The sequence below is a fragment of the Pygocentrus nattereri genome, chromosome 24 (assembly GCF_015220715.1).
Source record: "Pygocentrus nattereri isolate fPygNat1 chromosome 24, fPygNat1.pri, whole genome shotgun sequence".
Taxonomy (NCBI): domain Eukaryota; kingdom Metazoa; phylum Chordata; class Actinopteri; order Characiformes; family Serrasalmidae; genus Pygocentrus; species Pygocentrus nattereri.
Window position 1 is genome coordinate 27,239,981 of NC_051234.1, and position 11,306 is coordinate 27,251,286.

Genomic DNA, 11,306 nt, shown 5'->3' on the forward strand with positions numbered 1-11,306 from the left:
TCTGCTGAGATCAGACAGAAATTAAAATGTGAGATGGTTTTATTTAGAGCCAGGAGTTTTATATGGAAGCGTTTCATGCTGGTTCAAATGGTTCTTTGCATAATGAAATGCTTCTTCAGATGTGTTGTGTATGGGTCTATACAGAAGCATTTTGAAAATGGTTCTATAGAGCACCTAAAAGGGTTCTTCTACTATATGCAACCTTGACATCGTCACAACAGAAGAACCCTTTTCGGTGCTATATACAACATAGTTATAAATGATGGCATTTATCATTGATCAAAAAGGTTCTGTAGAGCTAGAGGTGTTGCTTGTGTGTGACACTCTCTCTCTCTCTCTCTCACACTCTCTCTCTCTCTCTCTCTCTCTCTCTCTCTCTCTCACACTCTCTCTCTCTCTCTCTCACACTCTCTCTCTCTCTCTCACTCTCACACTCTCTCTCTCTCTCTCTCTCTCTCTCTCTCTCACTCTCACACTCTCTCTCTCTCTCTCTCTCTCTCTCTCTCTCTCTCTCTCACTCTCACACTCTCTCTCTCTCTCTCACTCTCACACTCTCTCTCTCTCTCTCTCTCTCTCTCTCTCTCTCACTCTCACACTCTCTCTCTCTCTCTCTCTCTCTCACTCTCTCTCTCTCTCGCTCTCTCGCTCTCTCTCACTCTCTCTCTCTCTCTCTCTCTCAGATGTGGAGTCATCTGATTATGTGGTTGTGCTACCGGATTGAATCTACTGAACTCTGCCTACAAGAGAGCTCCTTTTGCATTGACTGTGGTCAAGGTTGCCCACGAGTGTTGTATAAACAGATTGTTAAGATGTACAGATTGGTCTAAATAATATCAACTTTATCTCTTTTCTAATGTAAAATTTAAATTCGAATGCATAGTTTCTATCTTAAATTTATTTTGCTTTGGACAAGGCAGGATAATGTGCTTATATGTGCTTCATTCTGTGTACATTTAAACTGGCTGGTTAACAGAACACGAACGACAGGCAAGTGTCACTCCATTGTGTTGCATCTAACACCTCTGAGCAGTCCTCAAGTTCATTTAAGCTGAATGATCTGTGCCACAGGTGTGGGCCTCCATAATTGGGCTTCAGGCTGGCTTTACATGGTAAAGCTTTCATGCAATTAGTTGCATGTTCTGAGCTGCCTGCAACATCATTTCCATGCAACTTGGCACAAATCAATTAAAAACAATCAAAGTTGCATGGGTTACTCCACCAGCAGCTTATATTTTTGATACTTTATCATTCCTGCTATAAAGTTATGTGTGAGGTGTAAAAAATTGTAGCATTATTTATTATATTCAAATATTTTGCCAGCTGTAATTGCTGTTGCATATCTGTGTATTTCTATTCATATATACATTTATCTGTTATCTAGTGTTCTTTACTATTTGAGTTGTGTGTATGTGTTGTGTATATGCTAGGGCTTTAAAACGAATGTTTAAATAGTCATTACATTTATAGATTAGATGACACCTTGCTCATCCTGTCCAATTTCATCATAGACCTCTATTTTTGTTAGAATTTTCATCCTAGTCTGATCTCTGTATAAAATTAGGGGGCATCTGGAGAGGGGTCTCCTTTTCAACCATCCAATAAACCGTCTGTTTTTATTTTCTCTTCCGTTGATCCAGTAAAATCAGATGCTTTAAAATATCTCGTTCATCATCATCACATGAATCATTATCAGCGTTTCATGCAACTTTCTGTTTCACGAAGTTCCGCTTGTAGCAGGTTGCCTTACATGGTGCAACTCAAGTGTAATGTAGTTTCACGTTGCTTTCAAGAAACGTACTTTGCATGAAGGTTTCACAGTTTAAGTTTACCCTAACAGCCGAGTGTGAAACAAACGAGCAAAAGCTTTTCAAGAATAACCATAAAAACAGCTCCACAACTAGGATTGGTGTAATGAAGTTGATTTGGTGGTAAATTATGCCAAAATAAGCTTTTTCTAAGTAGATCATGGGCATTTCTATCATGGGCTTTACTCTCACTCTACACTCTGAGAAATAAAGGTACTGAACTGTCACTGTCTTTGAGGTGGTAACCCCGAGGGTACGTCTTCAGTACCTCAGGGACTGTAACTGTGCAGGCTTTTTATTTGTTTTTCTATTTTAAAACATTCGCTTATAGAAACGTACAGACATACCCCTAGTCAAATGATGTTGATTTTCTGTTTAAATCATTATAATTTAGAACATCCTCTACAGGAAACAAACTTAAATAGGGCCTTAATTTAGTGTACAATTTCAAGCTAACTGAGTTTAACATATCTGTTAAATATATGTTATCAACATATATGTTGGGCAGTTGTGGGCTGGAGGTTAGGGATCCAGCCTTGTGACCGGAAGGTCACCGGTTCGATCCTCAGAGCCGACAGCACATGACTGAGGTGTCCTTGAGCAAGACACCTAACCCCCAACTGCTCCCCAGGCACTGTGGATTGGGCTGCCCACCGCTCCGGGCAAGTGTGCTCACTGCCCCCTAGTGTGTATGTGGTGTTTCACTGCCCAGATGGGTTAAATGCGAAGGTGAAATTTCCCCGTTGTGGGACTAATAAGGGTCACTTAATCGTAATATCGGGGGGAAAAAACCATAAAATGTGCTATAATTTCTGCACAGGGAATATTTTGTTTTTTTTTTAATTCCCAAGTATAATTTTGCAAATTAACAGTGTATTAAAATGTGCAGAAGGGTTGTGTTCTCTATAGAGGATATGTTCACTAATTTTTACATAGAAAAACAATATAAAAATGTAATTTCATGGGGGGCGTCCAAATATGGCTAAAACTGCACAAACATGCGCCCCTGGGAAAGTGACTGAAAGTGAAGTGCATATTTTGAACTCATTTACGGTACACAAATGGACCTCGCGGTCCAAAACGCTGCAGACTTCAGCACACTGCTGCAAACACACCTGCTTCAGCTCATCAGCTAATTAGCAAAGCCTTCATGAACTGAATTCAGAGTGCTAGATGAGGGTAAATGCTGATCTCCACAGCACTTTGGCTTGAAAGGTCCCTGGTTTGACATGCCTGGTGTAGTAGCTACTCTGCTTGCCTAAATTCCCCACTATACACTTTTAAACAATGGCTCTTCAAAGGTTCTATTTACTATGAGTTCTATGTAGAAACCTTTCATGCTTTAATGGTTCTTTGCATGGTGTAATAGTTCTTCAGATTGATGAAGAAAGTGTTATATATCACTGTTGCTGGGATAAAACCTTGGATCACATTTGTCGTTTTTCAGTTTTTGAGATAACTTGAAAACGCCTGGTGTTCTTTACATTTTGTGAAATTCCATGATGAATGGACCAAAAGAAAAGGCCCAAACAGACTTGAAAAAAGTCTGGTTCCATCGATGTCCCTTAAAAGTAAAGAAGGTTCTTTAGTATTAAGAATTCTCCTGTAAAATTAGATACATGGTTTTGTTCCGACAACAGCGATATGATTCTGTATTGCACTAAATAGGGTCCTTCTATTGTTACAACCCTGCCACTGTAGCAATAGAGGAACCGTTTTTGGTGCTTTATAAAACCATTTCACCAGGCAAAGAAGCATTTAAACATGATATGGTTCTATACAGAACTCATGGTGCTAGATAGAGCCATTTCCTTAACCAAAAAACCCTTGAAGATCCATCTTTTTAAGTGTGTACACTATGTACCAAATCAGAATATCAGTGAAAATGAACTTGCTGAATTTAAGAAAGTTGTCATTAATTGGGTCTAAAAACTAAAACAGTCCCCTCAGTGATGCAACAGGATTCTTCTCAGAAACCCTATCAAACATCAGATTATCTTTCAGATAAACAAAGTGTACTACCGCTGTTAAAAGCTGTGAGGCATTACAGCTAAGTGTGAAACGGTCACAGATGATCAAAAGCTTCTCAGGATTAATCATAATAACAGCTGTAGGTAGAGGTGGACAGCATGATGATTTGTTATGCTGGTAAATTACACCACCATGTGCTTTTCTGAGCAGGTCGTGGGAACACTGAACAACTGCATGTATCATAATAAGACAGACTGACCGTTTGCAAAATTCCCGCCCGCCTTTAAATTTACTGAAAAAATATAAATGTAGGCCAATTTAGAGCTAAAAAGTATTGTGGGGAGATATAATAATATGCAGGTTTTGATATCTAATTAGGACGATGATTGAGGGCCAGGGGCTACTCATTCAGATGAGCTAACACCAGGTGATGTCCCACCAACCTAATACTAAACCCACTACTTTTTATACCTGCTTCTATAGTGTGGCTCTCATGTTGATTCTCTCTTGAATGTGTGGCTCCTTTGGATTTTTCTCACACTGTTTTTTTCTGTTTCATGTAAAATAGCTCATTTTTGTAAATGTTGAATAAAAAAAAGTACTTATGTTTTCATATCTTTTCAAAATGTGTCCGTTTCAACTTGTTTGCAAATGTCAGAAACAACATATTGTGATATATACTGTATATAGTGGAAAAATATCTTTAGCTATGTTAATATTTGTAGCAGGGCGGCACGGTGGCGTGGTGGGTAGCGCTGTTGCCTCACAGTGAGGAGGGCCTGGGATCGATTCCCCTGCCAGATGACCAGGGTCCTCTCTGTGTGGAGTTTGCATGTTCTCCCTGTGTCTGTGTGGGTTTCCTCCGGGTTCTCCGGTTTCCTCCCACAGTCCAAAGACATGCAGTCAGGCCAATTGGACATGCTAAATTGCCCCTAGGTACTGTCTGTGTCTGTCTGTCTGTCTGCCCTGCGATGGACTGGCGACCTGTCCAGGGTGTATCCTGCCTTTCACCTGAAGACTGCTGGGATAGGCTCCCGCAACCCTGACGGAGAAGCAGCTTAGAAAATGGATGGAATATTTGTACCATATCACCGAGCTTTAACCACAGCTACTCTGACCTGTAGTTCATATCCTGCTGCATGTTCTACAACATATGTGGTATCATCACAGTTGATCATAAGCTACTAAGTTTCTTGTTTCTGGATTTAAATAGTATCTTCACACTTCAGAGGAAATATAAAACTAGCTCTGATGTATTTTGGCATTGTGCTGATTCTGTTCAAGGAAAAGTAGCTTTTTAAAACCACCAACAAAGACAATACTGGCAGCATGAAAACAAAGAGGTGCTTTGCAAGCAAGCAAGCAAAATTTATTTATATAGCGCTTTTTACAACAGGTGTTGTCACAAAGCAGCTTTACAGAACAATCAGTATTACAGAGAGAAAAGAAAAGAAAAGAAAATCCGGGTCCGAGCCCCCATGAGCAAGCCAGTGGCGACGGTGGCAAGGAAAAACTCCCTAAAAGAGGAAGAAACCTTGAGAGGAACCAAGACTCAGAAGGGGAACCCATCCTCCTATGGTCGACACCGGACAGCAAACATTATTAGTATGAAGTATTATAGTAAAGTGGGAAAAGAAAGAGAGAGATCTGAGGGTGAGGACTGCACAGCGCTGTACAGCAAGAAGCTCAGTGGTGGTCAAACCGGTCCAGAAGGCTGGTGAGCAGCGGCACCAATCAAGGCAGTAGAGGCAACAGCATCAGGCGCACAGGATGGGCAGCTGATCAGCTCGGCAGAGAAAGGAGAAGAAAAAACAGAGTTAGTACTGTAAAGAGTGGCTGACCACAGATTACAGTAAAACAGAGCAGTGTAGACTCCAGCAGGTCTAGACCTGACAGGGAAGACTAGTCACCAAATGCTTGACTGTACAAATAAGTTTTTAGCCTAGACTTAAAGATTGGGGCTGTGTCTGATTCCCGAACATTGGCAGGAAGATTATTCCAGAGCTGGGGGGCTTTGTATGAGAAAGCTCTCCCCCCTGATGTAGCTTTATTTATTCTAGGTACCAGTAGTAAGCCAGCACCTTGTGATCTAAGTAGGCGTGATGGTTCATAGTGGGAGAGGAGCTCACTCAGGTACTGAGGGGCGAGTCCTTTTAGAGCTTTATAGGTCAGTAATAGAATTTTATAATCAATGCAAAATTTAACTGGTAACCAGTGCAGGGCTGATAAAACTGGGCTAGTATGGTCAAACTTCCTAGTTCTTGTGAGGACTCTGGCTGCAGCGTTCTGGACTAGCTGAAGCTTGTTAAGGCTTTTGCTGTGACATCCAGAGAGCAGGGCATTACAATAATCTAGCCTTGAAGTGATAAATGCATGAACTAGCTTTTCTGCATCCTGTAGAGATAATGAATTTCTTAATTTAGCGATATTGCGGAGATGCAGGAAGGCTGTTCTAGTGATATTAGATATATGTGTGTCGAAGGAGAGATCAGCGTCTATCATGACACCAAGATTTTTAACAGATAGGCTTGATGAAACTGAGAGATTGTTAAGCTTTAGTGTTGAGTTAGACAGTCTGTGTCTGGCTAATTTTGGACCAAGAAGCAGGACCTCTGTTTTATCTGAGTTAAGTAACAGCTTAGAGTTAGAGTTAGAGCTAGCTTAGAGTTGGTAAGGCTGTAGGCTGTGGGATTTAAATCATTAAAGATTCAAGAAGCCATGCTCTGTTTATTACAGCATGGCCACATCATCTGTGGCTGGCCTTACACAATGACTTTACTTGCTTGAAACCTACATGAAACTAAATTGTGCTTGAGTTGCACAATTTAAAGTCTTCAGCAACTCGTTTGCAACTTGGCCAGAACTTTATTGGCTTGAAACGTACGTGAAACTAAATTGCATTTGAGTTGCATAATTTAAAGTGCCAAGGAACTTGTTTGAAACTTGGCTGAAACTTTACCTGTTTGAACCTTACAAGACACTAAATTGCACTTGAGTTGCATAATGTAAAGTGCCCAGCAACTCGTTTGTATCTTGGCCACAACGTTATTGACTTGAAACCTACATAAAACTAAACAGCACTTGAGTTGCATAATGTAAAGTGTCCGGCAACTCGGTTGCAACAGTTACAACCATCTTAACTTTGTGGAACAAGTTTCATGAACCAGCTAATTTAAAATGCTAATAATGCATCACTTGATGATATCAAAACAGCATTATTATAAGCAATTAAATTTACTGGGTCAATGGACAACAAAACAATAAAACAGAAAAATGGTCAACTATATGCAGGGTTGGTAGTTTCTCATTTTCTCAGACTTTGACGATAAACGTGGTTTTCTGGAAGCTTCTTCAAAGTTTCTGTAAACGTTTAGCCAGCTAACGCTAACTGCTGTTTAGATGGCTGCTTGTGCTAGCATATATTATGTTTTGTTAGCCTGCTATTAGCTAGAGTGATTTTCTCCTTGACACCCCTTATTTTAACCAGAACGCAGATATATAGATATAGAGAAAAAAGCAAAGCTGGGAAAATGATAGAAATGCTGCAGTTATGTAAATAACACTTTGCAGATGACTCTATAGCAAGAAGAATACAGTGTATCGAAACATACCTGCTGCTAATGTATCAAATGTGTAGTGCAACTTCGACTGTGTCTGAATTGCTTCCTGTAACTGTAAAAATATGGTTGCACATATATTATGGTAACAACATGCAACTAGTTGTATGTAAGCATCACTGTTTAAAGCCATGCTACCACTTATCAATACATGTGTTCACCACATGTTTCCATCAGATTACTTTGATTAAAAAACAGGCAAAATGCCACAGTGTAGAAAGAACGCAACGGAAACAGCAAACGTCAAAATATTGTGTGGATTGGAAAATGCGTAGGTGGGCCATTATAGATTTTTTTTGTTTTGTTAAAGTGATTTATGCGAAGATGCAAGGAGTAGAGGTCGTAAAGTTGGATGACTTCAAATATCTTGGGTCAACCATCCAGAGCAATGGACTGTAGAAAAGAGGTGAAGAAGGCAGGCAGGATGGAGTGGGTAGAGATGGGTGTCAGGGCTGATGTGTGACAGAAGGATAGCAGCAAGAGTGAAAGGGAAGGTTTACAAGACAGTAGTGCTTCCTGCTATGATGTATGGTTTGGAGACTGTGGCTCTGTCTAAAAGACAGGAGGCTGAGCTGGAAGTGGCGGAGATGAAGATGCTGAGATTTTCGTTGGGAGTGACAAGGATGGACAAGATTTGAAATGAGCAGATCAGAGGGACGGTGAAGGTGGAGCAGTTTGGAGATAAAGCCAGAGAGGCCAGGTTGAGATGGTTTGGACATGTGTTGAGGAGGAATAGTGGATATATTGGTCAAAGAATGTTGGAGATGGAGCTGCTGGGTAGAAGGAGAAGAGGTAGACCTCAGAGAAGGTTTATGGATGTAGTGAAGGTGGACATGGAGATGGTTGGTGTAAAAGTAGAGGAGGCAGTGGATAGGGCAAGATGGATGCAGATGATCCGCTGTGGCGACCCCTAAAGGGAGCAGCCGGAAGAAGAAGAAGAAGAAGAAGAAGAAGAAGAATTTACGCAAAAATCAACTGTAGAAGCCTTTCCTGATTAAAGGCCTAACATCATGCCTTTCATTGTTGAATGAATGCTCATTCTTGGAAGTATGTGAAATGCATTTGCTGCATCTTGTTAGTAATTTTTGATTGTGGTTTCTAAGCTTTACTTTCCCTCCAGCTGCCCTTCTACCTTAAAATGGTCTTGGAAGAAAGTGGTGAAGAAAGTTCTCATTTACGGTACTGCACAAAAGTCAGTGACCCTTTGTTTATGTTCCTCTCCAGTCAAAACAGCTATTAAGCTTTTCGGCATCAGTAAAATGCAGAAATCATAACAGAAGAGGACACAGAAGCCTCAACAACTAAATATAATCCCACGTTGTCAGTGTTTAGTGCCCACACATTGCCTTTAGTTCAGCTTCCATTCTTTTCAGGAGACTCGCTTTCAGCTCAGTCGTAGAAGTTGGTTGCACTGTTTGCTTCTCAACACATTCAGTGATGTTGAAGTCAGGGCTCTGGGGTGTCCAGTCCTTTGTCCACTGTTCTGAGACACCAGCTGCTTTTTTGTTTATTTCAGCCTTTCTACACACGATAGCGCATCATGACCGGAAGGTCGCCGGTTCAATCCCCAGAGCCGACAGCACATGACTGAGGTGTGCTTGAGCAAGACACCTAACCCCCAACTGCCCCCCGGGCGCTGCGGATTGGGCTGCCCACCGCTCCGGGCAAGTGTGCTCACTGCCCCCTAGTGTGTGTGTGCTCACTAGTGTGTATGTGGTGTTTCACTTCACGGATGGGTTAAATGCGGAGTTGAAATTTCCCCATTGTGGGACTAATAAGGGGCTCTTAATCTTCCCATAGCGCTGAGTCGTCCTCTCACAATGGAAGGATGGACAGAAACTCCTGTGGATGTTTTCAGATCTTAAGCAGCTTGGCTTTCTCCTCTCCTCTCTCTCAAAGACGGAAGCTTCATGTGCTGTTCATCTGATGGGGACAGTCCCACTTTCTAAACCCTAAACCTCCTTATTTTCACTTTCTTTCTTTTTTTCACTTACGCAAACAAATTCTCTTATATCTGATTATAATCTCTTCAGAAATATCTTGTGAAAAATAACATATTTTAAGGCAGTTTGAAATGAAATAAATGAAGGGTGGTCTTTGACTTTTGCACAGCACTGTAGGTCTTAAATGTAACTTGACTATACATATATAAATGTAACGCAAATTCTCAGAGGCCCTAATTGTAGGGTTAAAGATAACTGTTGTCAGGTTATCAGCGTCACTGTTCATATAGTTGGTTCTAGTCTATAGTTGGTTGAAGATCTTTTGATGATCAGTTCAATCTGAGTAATGACAATGTTTGTATGTTTGTTTTAAAAAACGCCCAGTTTTTGTTATTAATGACGCTGGGTAAGGAGTTTCCTCTTGGGACATGCTGAGTTCCTTTATTCTTGGAAGGATGTATTAGCTGAACTGTAACTGCATGTATGCTTAAAGCACATTAATGCTAAATTAATCAGAACTGTGGTTTTGGTCTCTTAGTTGAGAAAAGCTGTATATAGTACATCTCCTCAGTCTAGTACATTAAAGTGAAGGTCAAATATAGCTATTTACCGGCTAATGGGAGCCTTGTAGTCGATATAAGGGGTCCAGTTTAGAGTGAATGCCCCAACTTTGATTCACTGCAGTTCTCATTGCACTGCATTGACTACAAGGTCTTGCTTACAATGTTTAAAGCTCTAAATGCATGAGCTCCGGCATATCTTACTGATCTGTTTAAGCATTATAGCCCATCTAGAACACTTTGCTTGGCTGAGACAGGTTTACTGCAAACTCCTATGATCTCTTACAGCTCAGTGGGTAGAAGCCTGACATGAAGGTTGTGATAAAAGTAAAGCAAAAAACTTTGGCTTTTTTTTTTTTTTGTTTCTTTGAACCACAGCTTCCTCTATTCCTGTGCTTTTGTTTCTACTTGTCACAGCACAAAGCCTCAGATGACTCTTCTAATGTGTACAGACACAGAGCTGTCCGTTAACAATGTAAAGTATATTTTCATTTACTGGTGCAAAGAAATAAAAAGGCAATAACACAAACATTTTGCATTGCTTTGAGTTTGAGTCCTGGAGCACATTCAAAACAGATAATGTTTAGGTGTTTTAACAAATCAACTTTTCCTACTGTTCATATTCTGACCATCATGCACTACTTTTATTTATGTTTAATCAATCTTAGCATCGTTTATTGAAACGTTTCAGAGCGGCTGCAAGCAGCGTGAGATTTTTGAATGGCTCTTCAACCAGAGCAGTGATGCAATATAGTCTCAACACAGCATAAAGTCCATGTGGTTTTCTCTCAGTGCAAGTGTTTAGTGTACACTGACCTCAAATCTCTCCGAAAGGCTTCACCCTTGCATGTCCATCAACCTAATTTAACACGATAAAAAACGCCAAAGAATTCAGTCAGGTTAGTTGAAAGCAGAGGTGGACGAAGTACACAAATCATGTACTTGAGTTAAAGTCAAGATACCCAAGGTAAAATATTACTCCAGTAAAAGTAGAAGTTCCTCCCTTTAGACCTCCACTTGAGTAAAAGTACTGAAGTATTTACCTTCAAATGTACTTAAGTATCAAAAGTAAAAGTACTAAAAGAGTAATTCTGGCTCTGATGTCCTGTTATCATTTTTATAACCAGACTGGCTTCATGAACTCATTTCAGGTGAAGATCCTCCAGCGTCTCTCTTGGTAAACCAGTCTTTTAATAGAACGTCATTAATTAGTGACGCTGACGTCTATTAAAATGATCAGAAGCACAAAACACTGAAGGTAAACAGTTTCCATCAGGGAGAACCGAGTGGCTCTGAAATCACTTTTTACATACAAGCAAAGTTTCAGTTTCAGATCTATTTACAACTTAGTTCCAAGTTTAAGTTGAATAAAAACTGGCTTTAAACTCAGGATCACAGATGAGCTCCTTT

General features: G+C 40.4%; 1 protein-coding gene across 1 annotated transcript in view; it reads left to right on the forward strand.

Moving 5' to 3' along the window:
- The window catches only part of si:ch73-264p11.1 (uncharacterized protein LOC100000923 homolog), a 10,310-nt gene extending 8,280 nt beyond the window's left edge, over window positions 1-2,030 (forward strand). The window contains exon 5 of the mRNA XM_017686944.2: window positions 681-2,030. Coding sequence (XP_017542433.1) covers window positions 681-721 — 41 coding nt within the window. The 3' untranslated portion in view covers window positions 722-2,030. The remainder of the gene's footprint in view (window positions 1-680) is intronic.
- Window positions 2,031-11,306: the final 9,276 nt, after the last annotated feature.